General features: G+C 42.3%; 1 protein-coding gene across 1 annotated transcript in view; it reads left to right on the forward strand.

Moving 5' to 3' along the window:
- Window positions 1–21,628, forward strand: part of ERCC3 (ERCC excision repair 3, TFIIH core complex helicase subunit) — a 43,922-nt gene that overhangs the window by 16,243 nt on the left and 6,051 nt on the right. Inside the window, exons 8-13 of the mRNA XM_074966769.1 lie at window positions 156–470; window positions 2,996–3,180; window positions 7,736–7,938; window positions 11,604–11,700; window positions 11,895–12,012; window positions 16,830–16,948. Coding sequence (XP_074822870.1) covers window positions 156–470; window positions 2,996–3,180; window positions 7,736–7,938; window positions 11,604–11,700; window positions 11,895–12,012; window positions 16,830–16,948 — 1,037 coding nt within the window. The remainder of the gene's footprint in view (window positions 1–155; window positions 471–2,995; window positions 3,181–7,735; window positions 7,939–11,603; window positions 11,701–11,894; window positions 12,013–16,829; window positions 16,949–21,628) is intronic.

Consider the following 21,628-nt stretch of genomic DNA (forward strand, 5'->3'; position numbering starts at 1 on the left):
TACTGAGAAATTTCCCCTCCTCTAGGACAATTCCTGGCTAACCATTCCACAGTGGTTTTCCTCCTCTCCCCCTTTTTATCCAAGGAATAATGGGATCTATCTGTCTGAGCTGATTACTGATGACAGTTGCTCTTATTTGTCCTCCCCTCCTACAGGTGCTGGCAAGTCTTTAGTTGGAGTTACAGCTGCGTGTACAGTCCGTAAGCGTTGCCTGGTACTTGGCAACTCTTCTGTCTCTGTGGAGCAGTGGAAAGCCCAGTTCAAAATGTGGTCCACCATAGATGACAGCCAAATCTGTCGATTCACGTCAGATGCCAAGGACAAGCCTATCGGCTGCTCTGTTGCAATTAGTACCTACTCTATGTTGGGACACACAACTAAGAGGTCTTGGGAGGCAGAGAGAGTAATGGAATGGCTTAAAAGTCAAGAATGGGGCCTTATGATACTTGATGAGGTGCACACCATACCTGGTAAGGAGTGTACAAATTCTTAAATAGTAGTCGTCCCCCCCCCCCGTCCCCCCCAGACCCATTGTTAATGCTGCGCTACTGTTGCCATGCAGTTTCTTGCTGGCTTTCTCTTTAATGTTGTTCTGGAGTTCTAGAATAAATTCATAGCTTAGTATTTGAGGTTTAATACATGTAAATGATCATCGGCTCTGGTAGAAGTTTTTGCAGTACTGCAGTATTTATAGGAAGACTGCTTTCCAGAGATCTCTCAACTCATTAGGGAACAGGTGTTACTATTCTTAATACCAGTGGGAAATCATTATAGTAATGTTAGCACTTTTCCTAATTACAGTAGTAAGAGGTGTCATCTCTAGAGCTTTGTTCCAGAGAATGGATGGTAACATGATGGAGGCTTTCTTCTGAAGCTGCTTAAACTTCAGTAAAAGATTTCTGAAGTACACTTAATACGCATTTACTTTTCATGTAACAGTTGCTAAAGTTGCCATGTGGCTGTTACATCAACACAAGTGGGAGAAGAGTTGGTCTGCATTCTCTTAAGTGAGTAGGCAGGTGTCCTGATACAATCTCTTGAAGTGTGGTCCCTATGAATAAGTTAGAGATCCCTTTGTCTATGTATGTATTTTACTGGGAAGAAATATATCTATGCTAATTTGTTTCTAAAATAATTTATCAATAGGTGTGTTGACTTCCAGATAGGGATATATGGTGTTGGAAGGAAAGAACGGAGCATTTCAGTTTACAGGAAATAATGCTGGTTAGAAATGCCCCCCCCATCCAGTCCAAGTCTCTGACTGCTATACCTTTACTGAAAGAGTTTGCATGTAATTTTTAAGTATTAACAAAAATGGAAGAAATGGTAAAATATGGAAATAGCCATTGCTCGTTGGCAGCCACTTTTAACAAAGATCTATGCTGTTGCCTCAATTTTCTTACCATCATCGCTTCTTAGACTTGGTCATAAAAAATAAGGCAGAAGGCCTACTTTATACTACTAGAAAGATGATGGGAGTTCTAGAAATACCTGAGAGAGATGATGCCATCGTACTCCAATGGACTCAACCTAGGAATAGTAGAACCCCTATTTTCTAATCCTGGCTCTGAAGTGCTGTGTGGCCTAGGCTAAGTCACTGAACACCTCTGTATCTCTCCTTTTTTCCCATCCGGTAAACGGGGATTGTGTTGTTGGCAGTCCAGCTGCCAGCTCATGACAAGATCCCTAGGCCGCACTGACAAATGCTTAGCTGGAAACCAGTCTGGCTCGCCTGTGTGTTAGTATTGTCAAAATAGGTATTAGATTTATAGATTTGTGTTTAGTGTTTGGACTTCATGAAATACTTGTGAGTCACTGCCTGCATTAATATTACTTCTTATATCCATATCCCATGTTATAATATTGGAGTATTTGCTTTGTAACTACAAAAGTGTTTCTTATGAAACTGGAAACCCCCACAGTCAAGAGAGAGACATGACCAAGTGTAAAATACTAGTTTTACCAAAAGAGTTGTTAGGCACCAGACAAACTACTGTGGAACATCAATGAACAAAAGACTTTGTTGTTTGCTCCTCCCACACCCATGAAGAGGGGATATGCACAAATCTGCATCCCATCACTGTTTGAACTCGGAGTGGGGGAAAGGAATATAAATCCCTGACCAGGAGGATCTATATCACTGTGCTGCTTGGAATTTGGTGAGGGCAGTATTTCAACCCATGAGCGAGGGGAGTCCCCAAGTTGGTTAGTTTGAGTTAGCCGTAAAGGACACATAGAGCCTGCATATTGCAGCAGCTGCTATTACTTTTTGGAACCTAAGACGGTCACGCATTTGTGTAGATGTTTACCTGCTTCAGCATTACAAATAACTCCTTTTTCCTAGTTAACAAACCTTTAGTTAGCTTAATGTAGGATTGACTATTAGCATTGTCTTTGGTGAGAGATCTAAGGTTCAATTGACCTGAGGTAAGTGACTGGTCCTTTTGGGACTGGAAGTAACCTGTACATTGTTGTGATTTTTTTTGGCATAAGGGTCCTTCTGTCACAAAGGCAAGCTTGCCTGGGTGGGGAGATAGACTGGGATGCCCAAGGGGACTCTCTGAGACTCCAGGTTAAGGCTGTTATATTGCTTGAGCAGTTCACATTTGATACTGGGTTGGTGAAATCTAATTATAGAACACACAGCCAGTTTAGTGTTAGCGCCCTGGTTTGTAACAGTTGGCACGCATGTTTGTGAGCCACTCCGGACAGTTGACATGGATAATACTGGGGTCTGAGGACTAGTTAAGGTTTGTACAGTGCTTTGAAGATGTACAGTGCAGTAAAAGTGCTTAAGTATAAGTCAAAAGCTGCAACCAATCGAGTGTTTGGTTTTAATGTAGGAGTAATGTTAGATTAGAATCCTGTTGCTTACCCATTTATAGTGTGCTCATCTCTGGCGTATAGCTAATACAACAAAATCTACGCACTTGCAATGTGTGTCTTTTTAATCCTTTTATGAAATCAAAAGGAAATCTCACCTTGTGTTTCTTAGCCAAAATGTTCAGACGTGTGCTCACCATTGTGCAAGCTCACTGCAAACTGGGACTGACTGCTACTCTTGTCAGAGAAGATGACAAAATTGTCGACTTGAATTTCCTGATTGGACCAAAACTCTATGAAGCCAACTGGATGGAGCTACAGAACAATGGCTACATTGCTAAAGTCCAGTGTGCTGAGGTGATGCTCCGCTTTTTACTACAAGTGCTACAGTCTATATTCTCTTGCAGCCAGAACTATCTAATCCCATTTATGTTTAATTAGGGCAATTAGTCGTCTTTATAGATCTGCAACAATATTGAGATAGTGTGTATTTCAGGCAAGACTGTCAGTAATCAACATAAATCCATGGTAAATACTGTACTGTGACTCTGTCATTGCATGCTAATATAATGGTATCTGGACATGCATCTGTTGAGACACTAATGCTGACTGCTGATACTGTGGTGTTTGGTTGGCTCTCTGTAGCCCCATCCTCAGACATGCGCACACACTGGCTTCAGTACTAATGTAGTTCTGTGATCATAGATTTTAAGGTCAGAAGGGACTATTATGACCATCTCCTTTGTTCTCTTGCATAACAAACCATGGAATGCCACCTAGTATCAAGCCCAGTAACTTGTGGTGGAACTATAGACCCCTGTCATAGACTATATTTCAGAAAGGCACCCAGTCTTGATTGAAAGACTTCAGGTGATGGAGAATCTACCACAGCCCTTGGGAAAGCTCTTCCAATGGTTAATTATCCTGACTACTATGAATGTGTGCCTTATGTCATGTTCAGATTTCTTTGGCTGCAAATTCCAGCCACTGGTTCTTGTTATACCTTTGAAATGTGCCTGTGTTTGATCTCCTCTAGTCACTCAATTGGAGGGAAAGGATTAGTGTGAACTGTGGTGCCTGAGAAGGGAAAATCTGTCTCTCGCATCTGAAGCCCTCAAGCTTTTGAGGATATAATTGAAATAAAGTAAAGCAATTCCCCAGATAGGAACAGAGTTCAGTGTAATTGATTGCTGTGAGATGGAAGTCTTATGGGGTTCTCCTTCTGCCCATAGGTGTTGACTCTGTGGGTGCTCTGGGGCTGGAGTACCCACAGGGGGTGGGGGGAAGGGTGCTCAGCTCCCACCAGCCACCCACTGATCAGCTGTTTGGTGCTGGTCAGGAGGCACTGTTGATAGCTGCCACTGCACTGCCTTAGAGAGTGAGCTCAGTCTCCTTATGGACAAATTGGTTTTCCTTAAAACAAAATAAATCCCCAAGCAGGTTGAACTTCCAACCTCTCAGATGTAATAGTGTGCCTGCCCTTGGTTCTGTGACGCTTCCACTAATCTTGTCCCTCCAATGGAGCTATTGGGAGGACTGCTGTCATGGTAAATGCATATGTATATACACTGTAGCACTGAAACTGCAATATTATAGGCACAACAATTTGAAAATTTCATCCTATCTTTGTACCCATTTAATTACAAGTAACACCCAAGCTTACCAAAACCTTGTTTTGTTTTAGTTTTTAGTTTTACTTACATTTGTCAGCATTTTCCAGCCACCTTTCCCTGAAGAATGAGTCATTTTTTGCCTTGTTAAAAAGAACCTTATGAATCTCAAGTCTCATACAAATTACTTTTTTTGAGTCCATACTGTGCTCTGGATGGTGCTCTGTCGGGAATTGGGATGTCTGGAAATTGATCAAGCTAAAACACAAAACCAAAAAATCCAGGCTGACAAAACCATTATTAGACACTTTTTAGGCAATTCCATTTCAGGAGTACGGTTTCCCTGTTGCACACACTGGCTGGTAGCTCATAGACTAGGGGTGGGCAAACTACAGCCCGTGGGCCACATTCAGCCCGACAGCCGATTTTATCCGGCCCTTGAGCTCTCGCTGGGGAGCAGGATCTGGGGCTTCCCAAACTCCAGCCACGGAGCGGGGTCGGGGGGCGCTCCACACGGCTCCCAGAAGCAGCGGCATGTCCCTCTCTGGCTCTTACGCATAGGGGTAGCCAGGGGGCTCCGCATGCTGCCCCCACCCCAAGCACCGCCCCCACAGCTCCCATTGGTTGGGAACTGTGGCCAGTGGGAGCTGCAGGGGCTGTGCCTGCAGACTGGGCAGTGTGCAGAGCCGCCTGGCCGCACCTCTGCATAGGAGCTGGAGGGGGGGACATGCCGCTGCTTCCGGGAGCTGCTTGAGGTAAGCGCTGCCCTGATCCCCCCTCCAAACCCCTCGATCCTAGCCCCACCCCAGAGCCTGCACCTCCAGCCAAAGCCCTAACCCTGCCTCCCTGCCCCAGCCTGGAGCCCACTCCTGCACCCTGAACTCCTTATTTCTGGCCCCACGCCAGAGCCCGCACGCCCAGCCAGAGCCCTCACCCCCTCCTGCACCCCAACCCCCAATTTCGTGAGCATTCATGGCCTGCCATACAATTTCCATACCCAGATGTGGCCCTTGGGCCAAAAAGTTTGCCCACTGCTGTCATAGACTCATAGACTTTTTAAGGTCAGAAGGGACCATCATGATCATCTAGGCCAGGGGTGGGCAAACTTTTTGGCCCGAGGGCCACATCGGGGTGCGAAACTGTATGGAGGGCTGGGTAGGGAAGGCTGTGCCTCTGCAAACAGCCTGGCCCCTGCCCCCATCTAACCCCCCCGACTCCCTGCCCCTTATCCAACCCTCTGGCCCTGGCCCCGGCCCCCTTACCATGCCGCTCAGAGCAGCATGTCTGGCTGCCCCCCAGAGCGCTGCACGCATGGTGGCATGCCTGCGGGAGAGGGGGGTCAGCGGGGGAGGGGCCGGGGCGAGCCTTCTGGGCCAGGAGCTCAGGGGCCGGGCAGGACTGTCCTGCAGGCCGTAGTTTGCCCACTTCTGATCTAGGCTGACCTCCTGTGCATTAAATAAAGCACAAAGAATGTTCCTTGTTGTGAACTTTTCTTAGTTACTTGCAGCTTTGTGCAAGTTCATGTTAGTGTTAGATTTTTTTTTACATTTAATTTAAAATCTACATTATTTCAACAACCAGCCAAAAAAGTAATGGTGGTTTCTGGGAAGTAACGAACGTCTGTGATCGGTATGAACTTTATTCACATTCGTGTAGTGTCTTTCATAGCTTGCCTTATCTATTCTGGCCTGAGAAAGCAACCTGGTTGCTCCTGAGGCCAGATCTTCCATGTGGCAGTAGAGGGCAGTGCTACCCAATGATGCAGGAGATCATATTCACAGCATATATCGCTTGCTTCAGTGTGTGAGTTACAGACTGTAAAATTATATCAGTAGTAGCTGCAGCATGTTAAAGGGAAATGCTGCTCCTATCTCATATTATTTTTAATATTTCAACTAACTCTTTTTTTCCAGAGGTTTCTGATTTGCAATAAACTTGTCCCCAGATGTTGTCCCAGGTTTATACCTTGGAGTACATGCCTTGCAAAATTTTAAAATTAAAAGATCAGTGGGGATGGAAGTGCATTTTTACCAGTTTTACTCTTGAATGAGTGCATAAGTCACTAAATGGGAAAGATCCTGTGTACTCTGTGGCAGTAATTCCTAAATCCTGTGGTTTAAATTCTGTTGTCAAGAAGTATCCTTTATTTCTGTCTTTCACCTTTTCCCCCCTAGCAAACTCACACATCTGCTGGTCCTAGTTGAAAATACTCATTGATGTAAAATTTCTTACCCCTTTCAAGTAGGGGATGTGCAGGAGCTATGAAACCTAATCCAGAGTAGTTCCATTGTTACACTCTAACCTGGTGGGAAAGAGACTTCCTCTAAACCCATTGTGTAGTCCACTTGTTTAATCTGTGCACTGAAGACAGGATTTGACTAAAAGAAAATAATAATGACCACTAAGAAAGCAAGTAATTATTCAGTAAAGTCTCCTATATTGTTTCCATACCATAATGCAAATGTTCCATTAAATTAATGGGAGATTTGTTTTTAAACTTGATTTATTAAACAATAATTATAAACTACGCTTTCATTTATAGTGTAGTTATATGTTCTTAGTTTTTATTTGCAAGTGTTCTGTTCTTGGGTGCTTGGCATCTATGGTAAAGAGCATGGTATATAGAATGGGGGTGGGGGAGAGAACTTCTATTCTAAACTATGGTGTACAGATAATACCGCTGCATTTGTGGCAAGTTCCTCAAATTGAGTTAAATATATGCAATAATAACAAGTAAATAAAGGGGTCTCACTAAATATAAAATCATGTAATGCTAAAAAAAATGTATTGTAAGGAAAGCCCATAAATGGGGAAAGCCTCCAGAATCCTACTAATTTGAGCTAGCGGTGCTAGTTGAAGCTTTTCAGGAGTGGCAGAATCTATATGTGCACCAATGAAGCAATGGACTCTCTTTGAAAAAAATCTCTGGAAAATAGTAATTAAAATTAGATGGAACTTGGCATGGACATGTTAAAAACAGATTGATGAGTTGCTACACTTGTACACTAAATGTCTCTTTCAGCTGACAGTAATTTAAGAGATGATTTCAACTAGTGGTGGGAAGTCCAAAAGAAGACCATCTTTATACCAAGATTGGATGTCTAAAATATATCCTTTAGTTCAACCAGAAGTTATAAGCTTGTTGCAGGAATTATTGGGTGAAATTCTCTGGCCCGGAAATCAGAGTAGATGATTATAATGGTACTTTCTGGCCTTAAAATCTATGAATATCTGTTTTCTACTACAAATGGAAACTCATTATGGATTACTGTGTATAATTTTTTTTTTTTCAAAAATTCTAGGTTTGGTGCCCAATGTCTCCAGAGTTTTACAGAGAATATGTGGCTATCAAAACAAAGAAGCGGATATTGCTCTACACTATGAACCCAAATAAATTCAGAGCATGCCAGTTCCTGATTAAATTTCATGAGCGAAGGAATGACAAGATCATTGTATTTGCTGACAACGTGTTTGCGTTGAAGGAGTATGCAATCAGACTGGGGAAGTAAGTATTCATGAATGAGGAGGGCACCGTCGCCTTCTCCTTCTTACTGGAAAATTAATATGTTTCACAAATTTCAGTCACTTCAGACATTTTTATAATAAACATTAAACTTAATAAAGATAAGAAACATCAAAGAGCATTTCAAGTAAATTTCAATGTGTATTGCAATATATTTTTCCAAGTGTAACATTCTAAGTTTAAACTCTCTGCATTTTCTGTAGTGGCTACAGAGGAATTTGAAACCAGTACTTATGTAGAGAGTTGATAGTCACAATAAAATGAGCTGAGGATAAAAGCACTGTAGGCAAGTGACTAAATAAGGGGCTATTTGGATGGTCAACTATCTGTGCATGTAACAGACTTGTCTCCCTGCCCCCATGTGAAATGAGAAGGAAATTTTGTACCAGGGAGCCCCTGGATCCTTCAAGGCCCACAGAAAGCCATGGCCTTCCCTGCTTTCTGCCCCCTTCCATGCCTGTGGCAGTTCTGTCCTAAACTAAGATTTTAAGCTCTTTGGAGCAATGGCTCTTACAGCAGGTCTATACAGTGCCTAGTACATTGTGCTTCCACACACTACTTTAATACAATTAATAAACAGCAGCACAGCTTCTGTAGGAGCCCCTCTGCTGCCTTGGAATGAGTTACTCTTTGGGGCGGGGTTCAATTGCAAAAGGAAAGGTAAAAATTAAAATTTACTTGCCAAGGGATTAGCATCAAAGTGCTTGCAGGATTAGTGAGGGAATAATAAAGGAGATTGGTTCTTCCCTGCCTGATACTCGTGGAAGGATTTTCTCCATGGAGCATGTGGAGAAGCCAGCCTTACCCTTTCAATTATGAGTCGAAATCATGGCTTTTCTATTCCCCTCTCTTGGCAGAAATGGTGAGGAGCATTTAGCCCTGTAAACTTTTTCAGCTGTCCAGGAGTTTCCAACAGTATTTCTTACAAAAAACAACTTCCCTTATCTCTTTTTCCCAAATTTGTGATGAGTTTTGAATGGCAGTGCAATAGCCATTCTACACCAGCTCACTGTGACTTCGAACAATAAGCTGGGCTAACAGTGCTGGATGACTTCCAGATTCAGAACTCATGGTCTCTTTCATCCTTATTCTTAAACCTGTCTGGACAGAGATTAGCTAGAATGATGCTGCTGGAATGTTAATAACTATGTTCGGTGTTCCATATAACATAATAAATTATAATGGGTCTTTTGAGTAAAGAATAAAAAAGAGATGGGCGGGAGGGGGCAGTCCTGTAGCTTAGTGACTGGTGAAGATGTTTGAGAAACATTGTAAGTAAAACTACTGAAGGTTTTTGGCAGTTATTAAATTGCGGGAGGATGGGGGGGAGGGGAGTTGCTTTTTTAAAATGAAATCTCCATCTTCCAAATTGCTCTCTTCGGATCTGGAGTGGAGCCCAAGGTTACACAACTGTCAGTACCACAGGGAAGGCAGGATTGCAATGCTTGGCAGTCACGGGGGATTGGCATGGGGCAGAAAAGGCGGAGTTTCTTAAAGCTCATGTTAAATGCTGAGATTAGGAGTCTCTTGAGCTGATCCTGGCATCTTGACCATCATTCTATGCATCATCCAGAGCAAGAGCTAGTATAGCTTGTATGAAAGCCATTCTTTACTTACAGCCCTGATGCTTATCAATACATCTAAATCATTGCTATATAAAAGCCACGTCCAGCCTTCCTGGGTTTGGCGGATTATGACGATGCAGGTATTGATCCTTGAGGCTCATCTTCCCATTGGTTGGAGGAAGGATTGGTTTTCAAGTTGTTGTTAGATGTTTTTTGTTTGTTCTGGGTGGGGAAGTGTTATAACTTGTTTGTTCATCACGATAAACCCAACTGATGGGAGTCAAAGGGAGATTAGACACCCAACAGTTTTAGGTCATCCCACTTTTTTGGTTTAACTACAGCAATATAGGCAAATGCTTGACAAGCTCTCTGTTTACAGCCTTGGGAAGCAGCACCTGATGGACGTGAAGTTCTCACAAGTTTTTAAATCTTAGTTCAATCAACAGCGGATGTTTTGTGTGTGAATTTTGTCTGGGACGAATATCACCTTCACATCCTAAAATGAAATTATAAATGAAGGCTTAAAATAGAAGCGCTGGCAGACTGGTAACTACAGCGGCATTACAGGATATCACTAGCTGTACAACAACAGTATTGTTTAAAACACTTTGTGTCTCATTCCTATGAGCACTTCAGCTTTGGCTAGGAAAAGACTGTTACCAAAATGTACCAAGTAGAAGAATTGGATTAGAGGAGATTTGGCAGCACAAAAACTAGAATGACGTTTTCAGTAAGAGAAGGCATTAACAGGCAATACTCAGGGGATGTAGAAGGCCTTGGCATGCTATGAGTTGGGTTCTTGTGCTCAGATGCCATGGTGATGTGTGCAGTATGTAAACTTAAGCTAAATTTTTGGGCCTAATTTAAAAAAATAGGGAAAAAACTTCTTAACATGAATTATGAAACTTGCTCCTCTTAGTTTTTGAAGGTGCTTGTTAACAAGCTTCTCCAAAGAATGGGGAAGAGATGGAAAAGCAGCAGCTACACATTACTGCAGGTTTCTCTTGCATTTACAGTCAGGCCCTGGCAGAGTCACAGCAAACTTTAAAGTGGGAGGGAGTTGATGAAGGGGTCAGGTTATATGTGGTGTTACGGAAAACTGCTGCTAATGTAAGGTAGTTTGGAGACTATGTGGAACGAAGGAGATCCAGGGGCAATCCAGCTCTACAGGTACAAAGTCAGGGTATATACAACATTTCCCACAAAATCTTCCTGTATTATCACTTTCCCTTCGGACGCTGTAAGGAGGTAACCTGTACAGTCTGAACTGTGCTGCAGTCATTTTGAGATTGCAGACAGAAATATGAACTTGCCGCATGTATCTTAACCTTTTGAGTGTGGGCTTGCAAGGTACACTAAAGAGTCTCATAGCTTCCTCCACCATTGTAAATCCCAGGTTGTTCTGCTCTTTTCCATAGAACCCAGTGAACATTCTATCCTGGTCACAAACCACATGTCCAGGGGTTACTGGAGAGGAGGAGAAAGGTGTTGACTTCAAAATATAGACGTCATTTCCAGATAAAATACCTAAGAGCCAGCTTGAGACACTGAGAATTTAATTAAAAGGGAAACTTGGATTATTAAGGACTCTAGTGGGAAGAAGTGAGAAGGGCACAGCTGTCCATATGCTGGCTCATTGGATTTGAGCAAAAAAAAAAAAACCCCAGCCACCCACCTTTTTATTTTAACAGCTGCATTCAACCTTTCATCTAGGATTAGCAAATGTTTTCAGTCCACTGATCCGCAGTTCAGTCAGAGCACATCAAATGAAAAGCATTTACCACTGTCAGGATTTATTTCTGCAGAAAGTGGAAAGATGTCTGCCTCTGGCAGCTTGGGTTTGCCGCAGGTGGTGATTCAGTTAACATTTGGGCAGGGTTACAGTAAAGAGCCAAAGGATTAAAGGTGAGCAGCAAAACTTTTTTTGTTTTTAAACAAAACCCAAAACACTCCTATTTATATACTGATCTGAAATTTTAAATAGTTCTACTGCTTTCCCCTCCATGGTATTCTAACACCTAAGAATAAATAGTTCTGAGAAGTCTTGAGAACTGATTACTTTCAATGTTTGTTCTATCTTAGACCTTACATATATGGTCCTACTGCACAAGGAGAGAGAATGCAGATTCTACAGAACTTCAAGCACAATCCAAAAATCAACACTATCTTTATTTCCAAGGTAAGTGAAGACATTCGCTGTGATGCTGCATCAGATTGAAGGGTGCAAATTTATTTTAAAAATGCAGTAAGTTACATGTGCCAGCTTATTTTTGACATACTACTTATTGCATCACCAAAGTTGTATTTTTCATGGTCTTCATTTCTTAATGTGGGAAAATAGCTTATTGCTCAGAGGATGCTTTTGTATTGTAGGTAGGTGACACATCGTTTGATCTACCAGAAGCCAATGTTCTGATTCAGATTTCGTCCCATGGTGGTTCTCGAAGACAGGAGGCTCAAAGATTGGGACGTGTGCTGAGAGCCAAAAAAGGTAAATGAGGTTGGTTTTGGGCTTTGTGTCTTGAGTCCTAGTACAAGATTAGGAATTTTTAATAATTTAGGTTGAACACTCAAATGTTGGTGTAACACAAACCATCCATATAACTAAGCAGGCAGATTGCCATAGTCGGCAGTGGCCACTGTTGACCCAAATTTACATGTAAGATTTGAAGTGTTTGAAGAGTAGTTATTAAACTCTGCTGCACTAAGGAACCACCTCTTTTCTGCTTCTTTCGTGTTCTCTACTTCTTATCCTGACTTTTTCTTTCCTTCCTTTATCTTTCTCCTTTTCATATTTCTTGGTCTTATCTCCTATCCTTTCCTGTCTGCCTGTTGGAACACTTGATCACCCCTTGTTCCTGCTTGGCTCTCTCTTCTTCTTTCTTTGTTTTGCCTTTCCTTTCCTTTAAGAACTTATTAAGGTCCATTTTCTTCAGGAAACCCCAGCAAAGTGCAGTCTTGAAACACATTTAATCAGTATTCTGGAGATTGGGTCTCATTGCAGTTCCTAATGAACAAGTGTCAGCATTACTGACACCACTGTCAAAATGAGCACAAATTGATAATCTTGTTGAAAGTATCTGCAGAGGTCAAGTATTTGTCTGTGCGTTGAGACCGAATTATCTTATCACTTGTCTAGATAGTCCCTCCAGAGCAGAGGTCAGACACTGGCAAGCTGGTGTGGGAAAGCTTGCACTAGTACTGTTTGGTGCTTTTTCTGTTCTGTAGAGGACAGGTGTGGATGGGCATGGAACCACCAAAACTTCAGAAAATGGTTAACAAACAAATCCTGTGTTTTCCCCTTGATACACTCCTCTGCCTCCCTTCCAGGCGGCATGATATGTAGAATACTGTTCTCCCTCCCCACCATCTCCTGAGTAGGACCCTCCATTTATTCATTCCTCCCGCTTGGGTAAGGGTTTTTTTTTTCTACCTATGTAGTCCTGGGTGGGATGGGATGCGGGAGTCTCAATTGCTTCTCTTCTCTCCTACTTAGACAATTTTAGGATTGACTCTTTCTTGACACATCTTGGACTTCTCACCATTTTATACTTGGTGGGAGAATGCTTTGGTGACTTGAATCTACTGCAGCACTGGGTACTGATTAGCTCCCAGTAAAGCTGAAGGCCACTGCTCCCATACCATAGCACATTCACAACTTTCAAGGCCTCCTCCGAACTCATGAATCAGATCTTGGTGCTTCAGATATCCTCCCTTCTTTGGCCACAAGATGGACCACCGACTGGTACCTTCCACTAGCATAATTTTCACATTTAAAAACTAGATAAATGTTTGCAAGACAATGAGAGTATATTTTCAAGTTGTCTTTGTAGTTGCATAATCGTAGTACTTGAAACTGCCATTCTCTGAGCTGTGGATTTTGAGTTGAGAAATTTCTGAGTGGCAGATCTCAAAGCAGCTCAGTGCTTAATACTTATAATCACTCTCCACCTCAAACCTAATCTGCTGAAAATCAGAATGAACATTTCTTTCAGTCCAGAAAGGTTTTTCTTTTCGAATAAATGTAAACTAAAAAACTTGTTAAGTTTTGGCTGCAGTTCTGGAATGATGGCTTCCATAATTAAGGAAGAGGAATCTAACTACTACTTGGCCTAGATGATCACAGTATACCGTTGTTGGTTGTGTGGTCCCTAAATATCCACTTCACCAACTCTGTCCTCACCGCTCACTGTGGTTCTGATGACCCATAACCAATGAAATAAGAGGAGAGACAACTAGAGCATTGATGGTGGAAGTCTCGTGAATCTGACCAGTTATGATGTGCAGACTTTAAGACTGTATGTTGTGGCTTTGCAGGAAGTAAAGACAGGTTTCTTCTCCTTCCATCACAACAGAACTGTTAGAAGTGACCAACAGCTTGGTAAAGCCTGTAACCACTGAGGTTGAGCTTGACTTATGTGAAAAATTTCATGTTGTTTTGCAGACAAACTTGTTCTGATTTCAGAATGAGCTGTCTGCTGACGCGGAAACAGAACTATGTCCAGCAGGGGGAAATGCTGTCATCTTTGCTTGAATTACAGCTGGTGCCATTCAGGTTACAGAGGTGCTGGAATGCTTTTGTCCTACAACTTTCAAGTGAAGGCCAGCTGGAGAGTACTGTGTCCGTTTTTCCTTGTGTGTGTTGTTTCCCTGTGTGGTGGGAAAGATGCCAGTGGGTCTTAAGCTATTGAGGCCAGAGTTCAAGAAACCAATTCTTGATGCTGACATTCTGGCTAACTGTGACTGGGTATCCATCATCCATCTGGGGAAGGTCATTAAGAAGGTGGTAGTGGGGCAGTGCTCAGTTTCTTGATTGATCAGATTTCCTTGGCCTCAAGTTAGTTGAGTTACAAGTCGGGTGCCAAAACTGCACTGATTGCATTAGTTGATTATTTACTGTCAATGGATGGAGACATGCTTATTCTCAAATCTGTAAGCTACCTTTGATGGTTTGGAGCATAAGACTTTGATTCACTTGTGGACCCTCGCAGAAGTGGTTGAGCTGCTCTTAAATGGCTCTGGTATTGTTCTGGGAGAACCTAAAACGTAGCTGGAGGCAACTCTTCCTTTACTTCAAGGGTTCTTTCCTGCAAGGTACCACTGTGCCTAGATGAGGGGGAGGGATAGCTCAGTGGTTTGAGCATTGGCATGCTAAACCCAGGGGTTTGAGTTCAGTCCTTGAGGGGGCCATTTAGGGATCTGGAGCAAAAAAAAATTGGGGATTGGCCCTGCTTTGAGCAGGGGGTTGGACTAGATGACCTCCTGAGGTCCCTTCCAACCCTGATATTCTATGATTTTATGAGCTTGGGGCCAACTGTAACATAATCCTGAAAAAAGAAAGAGAGAGAGAGAATGTTAATTGGCTGGGGGAGGCAGCCAGAAGAATTTTAGTAGAACTTGCTTGCTGCCCTCATTGAGAGAGTGCAACCATTTGTAACACCATAGTTGTCACATCTGGGACTGCTTTTGGATGCCTGGATAGTGACTGTGGTGTGCACAGTGCTGCTTTTCCCATCCTTACCATGTAAGAAGTATGACCTTATCTTCAGTGCAGACCTCGCCACAATTATCCATGCCTTTATCACCTGGAAACTAGATTGCTGTAATGCACTTGGTGTGGGTCTACATCCGATGAAGTGAGCTGTAGCTCCCGAAAGCTTATGCTCAAATAAATTTGTTAGTCTCTAAGGTGCCACAAGTACTCCTTTTTATCTTGGGACTAGTTAGAGGCTGAAGCTAGTGCAAAATGCCAAGTCCTTTCTGGTGAATGGAATTGCACATGGGAAACATGTCAGGTCAGTGCCCTGGGATCTGCAGGGCTTGCAGTAAGCTTCCAGGTGGAATTCAAGGAGCTGGTTGTACCTTGTAAGGCCCTAAATAACTTGAGACCTCCTTACTTGAGATCCCTTTCTCCCCTTGCCCAGCCACCACAGTTAAGTCACTGGTGGTATTTGAACTGGAGGTGCTGGCAGGGCATTCTCTGTGAAGGTCAGTGACTTGGTATCTTGCTCCCGAACACTGGACTGTAGAGTGTGGTTTCTAAACCTCTCTGGCATGCTGTAAAGCTCCCTTCCCCTCCAGCTACTGAGGAGAAATGGGCAAGTTGCATATTTAGGGGTATTCCGTTTATATCAGGTGCCATTCAGTTCATGGTCTGGGCACCCAAAGCATAGGATGGGTGCATATATTTTTATAAATTAGAAGAAATATACTACATGTATTTGTGCTACTTTTCATTAGGGTAATCTCTATTAGATTCAGTATCTAATTTCCAAGTGGACTCCAAGTAATACACATTTTTATCTACAGGTAAAGTTCCCTCTAATTCACCTTCCTTTAGTTTTCCATTCCTCAATGCTCTCCTGACTGATAATCCTAGTTATTATTGTAGCATTACTCTAAATGTACATATCTAATTTTTTAAACCGAGTCCCATTGACTAAGTGCCTAGGTTGCTTTTGAAAACAGAACTTGCGTTCCTCAGTGCTTAGGTGCTTTTGAAAAATGTACCTAAAGTGCCTTGTATTGAGACAGCAGTTACCTGAAGCACTGTTTATGTTTGAAATTAGAAAGTGCAACCCTTAGTGCACACTCAGGATATGGTTTCTTGTTGCTTAGATTGCACAATGGGAACAGTATGGATTTGAAAATGTGTCTGAAATAGATATAACATTTGCACTATTGTACTAGCTAGTGCGGGGGGAGAGGGCTTGGATTCTCTAATAGTTGCTTTGTGCTGTTTGAGCCATAAAATCTATTACCCATGTACAACTACTGTATATAGCCTAGGTTATTCTGAATTTTGAATAGCCTTACTAATTCCTAGCTAAATATCTTATTGTCTCATCTGGTTTTGTGCCATGTCAGTGCAAATCTCTACATTTACATTTATAAAACTTTTCCTCTGGTATCTTGCTGCAGTACTATTTCCTGACTTGTATCTCAAGCACAACTTGAGTGTTTTTAAGATTATCCTGCATAGCACCCTTGTGAATTTTTGTTCTTGCCTTGTTTGGAATATACAACTCAACAAGCAATATTTTCCTCCAAGAGTTAGGTCTCCAATATCTCCCATTGCCTCTTCCCATATTCTTTTCAGGCTGACAGTAGTTCTCAGCAAGAATTTCCATGCTATATACGTGATCACTTGCTGATTGATCAGATTACCTTAATGCATGTGTGCAGTTAATCTTTAAAGTATGTTCAGAAAAGCAATTCTGTAAAAATAACTTTACACTTCTGGATGTTTTCTTTTTATCCTTCAATTTACTCATATAGGCTAATTGTCCAATACCTCTTGTCTCCTAGGGACGGTTGCAGAGGAATACAATGCCTTCTTTTATTCCCTTGTATCCCAAGATACTCAGGAAATGGCATATTCAACCAAACGACAAAGATTTCTGGTAGATCAAGGTTACAGCTTCAAGGTAATTTTGTCCCTTTAATGTGGAACACTGATGACTTGTGCATATAATGTCAAATTCGCGCATCTTGGAGTCTTAATGTACCTCCTATACCTCCTGAAGATAATGAAGGGTGCAATTGGTTAATCAGTTGGTGCTTACAGGCAACTATTGTTGCTGTAACGTTACTATATTGTGGTGCCTGTACTGCTGTAGAGGACATGGTAAGGTAGCATTAATTACAGCATCTGACCATGCAAAGCATTCTGACTTTATAGCAGGCAACAACTGGGGAGTGGGACCAGAGTAAGAACACTTATGGGAAAAATTGACTGATTCCACAAAAATGGGATGGCCTTAACCTGTACTTGGAAGTTTTGGAAGCCTTCCCATTTGAGAGTGTGAAGAATAGAGACTCAATTAAACTAGCTTTGTGTTCCCAGTTGGTCCAAGTCCTCATTGCTGTAGGTGATGTTGTGTATAGTGTACATCAGAGTCCAGTGAATATCTTGGTATATTTTACTTCCTCTGGTTATATCTTAAGAACACTACTTTTTTTTTTTCATTTGTGACCTTTTCCTTCCCTCCACTTCATCAGTTCTGCTTGATGCTGTCATGAAAGGCTTCATAATTGAATTGCAGTTTGAACAGCCTTTATTCCTGAAACCATATTGCCCAAATTAATGGTTCAGTGGTTGGTATCTTTTTTTCGTCTTGGGATTTGTTTTCAGCATCCACACTTAGAATAATACCTCGGAGTCCTTACTATCAAAGATAGCTCTCAGAAACTTGTAAATGAAGCATTTCTGATTCCTTATCATTGGACCAGTGGCATCAGTAGGGCTGGCATAGTTAGCAATAACTATCCCAACAATAGCAGGTTGGTATCAACATTGCCTCAAAGATTAGCACCACCATTGGAAGAAGTCTACTCATCTTCCAGCGGAGAACCTTCTCCCCACCATTCAAATGACAGATCTTGAGCCACCTGACCAACATCCTCCATTCTGTCCCCAAGACTCCTCCTCATCTCCCATCAAGGCAGTTGTCTTGGCATTTATACTATCTCCTGATGACTTTAGGCGCTTCCAGAAGCTGTTTGCCTGGATTGTTGATGAACCAGAAACAGAGACCTCATTGACTAAGGAAATTTATTTGACATAATATATTATTTCGGTTCTGCTGTAATAGCATTGCCCATTAACAAGGGCATTTTAGAACTGCAAAAATTCTATGGTGAATGCAAGCAACATTACCGCCGACTGCTAAAAGAGCAGGAAAAAAGGTACCAAATAGGCAAAAGGGTTTTAAGCAATTATGCCCCCTCCCAACACTGGATTATTTCATGGACTCTGCAGTTCATGAAAAAATGAAACCATTTAAGAGTACACCAGCGGACAAAGACCTAAAGAAAGTAGATCTCTTTTGGGAGGAAGGCTTATTCATCAGCATCACTTCAGCTACAGATAGTGAACTAAAGCTTTGTTTGCAAAATTGAATTATGTAACCTGGGACATACTATCTTTCTTTCTTCCCAAACTCTATAGAGTGGAGTTAAAAACTATTATGATTAAAAATAACTAATGGCAAAGAAGTTACAGGCAGCCATGGATGCATCAGACATGATGGCTAGACATAGGGCCACTGCAGTTACTATGTAAAAGAGCATCATGCCTCTGGTATTCCTAAGGAGACACAGAATACAGTAGACTTCTCAGTTTTGGGTACAGATTTATTAATATGACATACTGATGATGATGCGTTACATGCCGTAAAAGATTTCAGAGTCACGCTATGGTCACTGGGCACTCAGCCCCAAACTGCAAGCTATTCAGATACAAAAGGCAAACTAGACAGAAGACACGCAGCTACTCTCAACAACGGCCTTCTGAGTACCCACCTAGAAAGAAGCCGAGACTCTCAAAAGAAGTAAATCTTTCGCAATCACTATTCAGACTACACTTGCTGCCAGATAGGAGCTTTGACGCAGGAGTTGAGAACCACACTGAAACTGGATGAGAGTCATCCCCAAACTCCACCTTCAGGTGCCATCTTTCTCTTTTTTCTACCAAGCCCAACTGGAATAACAATTGACAAATGCATGCTGGAAGTTGTTGCCACTGAATACTAGAACCTATTTAAATCTTTCCCCGCTCCCCCAAATCCCTTCCCATCCCTCTTCAGGGATCCTTCTCATGAAAACCAACTAAAAGAAGGGGGAGGGATAGCTCAGTGGTTTGAGCATTGGCCTGCTAAACCCAAAGTTCTGAGTTCAATCCTTGAGGGGGCCATGTAGGGATCTGGGGCAAAAATTGGGGATTGGTGCTGCTTTGAGCAGGGGGTTGGACTAGATAATCTCCTGAGGTCCCTTCCAACCCTGATATTCTATGATTCTAAGTAGTTTCCCTTCTTCATCTAGGGATCCTTGAGAAGCTACCTTTGGAGTTTAGGGCAAGAGGCTTCAGATCACAAAATATCCTTATTCTGAAGACAGAAGGGCGTCTTTGTCTTATCTTAGACCTGAGCAGACTGAACGAATATCTATGCCATTTCAGGTTCAGGCTGAAAATGATTGCGACCATCATCCCTTCCCTTTAGCTCAAGATTGGTTTGTAGCTGTTGATCTCCAAGACGTGACTTCAATACTGTGATCCAATACAAGATGCTACTGTTCAGTCTCTCCACACACCAGTAGTCTTCACAAAATGTCTACTTGTTGCGGCAGCATAACTGAGACAAACCTTTCACATCTATCCATATTTAGACAATTGGCTGGTCAAAGGCTGGTCTTATCAAGAAGTCGCCACAGCCTAGAACTGTCGTTCACCTATGTAGACAGCATGGGGAAAGACTCCCAACCCATCAGAGTTCATAGGAGCCCTACTTGATTCCAAGTCACCCAAAGCATACTTTCCCAAAGACACATTTCACTCTCTCTAGACAGTTATCACCAACATCAAAGTGAATTAATCAGCCACAATCAGAACTTGCCTCAGATTTAATGGCCACATGTCAGCATGCAGCTACCTGACACCACTAATCAGATTTCACCCATGTCCGTTGCAATGCTGGCTAAAGTCAGTTTATCACCCCAGAAGACATCAGATGACCACACACAAGTTGTGGTTCTAGTTTACATCCTGTTATCTGACCACCAGTTCAGTTACATCGAGAGAGTTCAGAAGGGGAGTATCCTTCTCTATACCCTCCTACAAAGACTGATAAGACATCAGTCAAGAACAGTGCACACCTGGACCACCTCCAGATACAGGGACTTTCCACTGCACATGCTTCCCACTCTGGGGATGGGATAAGAGAACAAACACATGAGAGATGTGTATTCATGTTGCTTAATCTGCTACTGGAAGGTCCCCAGATGCTGTGGGGATGAAAGTGGTATAAAAATCTAGATAGGACTAGAATAGGGGTATGGTCCCAAAAGGACATGAGTGTATACATAACTCTAGAATTATGAGTCATCTCACTAGCTTGCATAGTATTCCAACCTGTTTTAAAAAATTCCATAGTACAGATTCTCACAGGCAACACACCTGCAATGTATTATGTAAGCAAGCAAGGGAGGTACCTGCTCATCACCCCTGTGGCAGAAGGCAATCAAGTTTATGGACATAATGTCAACTCCATGGAATAACCCCAGTAGCTTTTCATCTCCTAGGAGCCAGCAGTGATTTCACAGGCTTCCTAAGAGGACAATCCATTACCAACCACAAATGGTCACTGAAGAGTTCCCTTCTCAGACAGATATTTCACCAGTGGGGAAATCCCATTATAGGTTTGCTTGCCATCAAAAAGAAAACATACTATCCAGTCTTTTGCTCTAGAGGAGATGTAAGCCTGGGATCCTCACAAGACATCGTTTTGTCCTGTGGGATCAATATCTCACTTAGGCATTTCAACGGATCTTGCTAATACTCAGGATGATATGGAAAAATACCTGGGGTACAATCCCATTGATCGTGTTAGCTCTATATTTGCCCAAACAGTTCTGGTTAACAGAGCTCAGAATGTCTACTGAGTCTCTGATAGCCCTTCCAGACTGTCTAGACACAACACAGAACCAAGGGCAAATATTACACCCAGGCCCACCAAAAACCACAGCACCTTACAACCTGAGTGTTGGCTGATTGAATGCCACTAGCAGAAATTTCTCACTGCAAATATGAGAAATTCTACTGCAGAGCAGAGAACTCTGACAAAAATACTTATTCCACAAAAATTGTTTGGGCAGCCCAGCACAACCGTGACCTTTTGGAGGCCCCATACCTAAAATCCTTGATTATATTCTACATTTGAAATACTTTGAACTTTCATTCAGATCCTTTAAGGTCCACTGTGCAGTGACTTTTGGCAGGACAACACCCTCTTCCAGTCATGTTCAGTTTTTCTTACTCCACTCTATGTAGATTTTTGAAAGGGGTTACTCTATATTTACCTACCAGTTAGGGAATCCCTGCAATGTGGGATCTTAATATTGTCCTTTCAAGCCTCGTGGAGGCTTTTCCCCACCACCTTTTTGACATCAGACAGAAGGGTCAACAAACTTCAAACTCCCATGGGCAACCCTCCTTAAACAACATTCCATTGAGAGTTCATCTTACGTTTATCCCCAAAGTTGTGAGACATACCTGAGCTATCTTTGATGTAGTTAGATCATAGCTAGCTCAAGAAACAACAGTGAAGCTC

Source organism: Natator depressus, chromosome 11, assembly GCF_965152275.1.
Source record: "Natator depressus isolate rNatDep1 chromosome 11, rNatDep2.hap1, whole genome shotgun sequence".
NCBI lineage: Eukaryota > Metazoa > Chordata > Testudines > Cheloniidae > Natator > Natator depressus.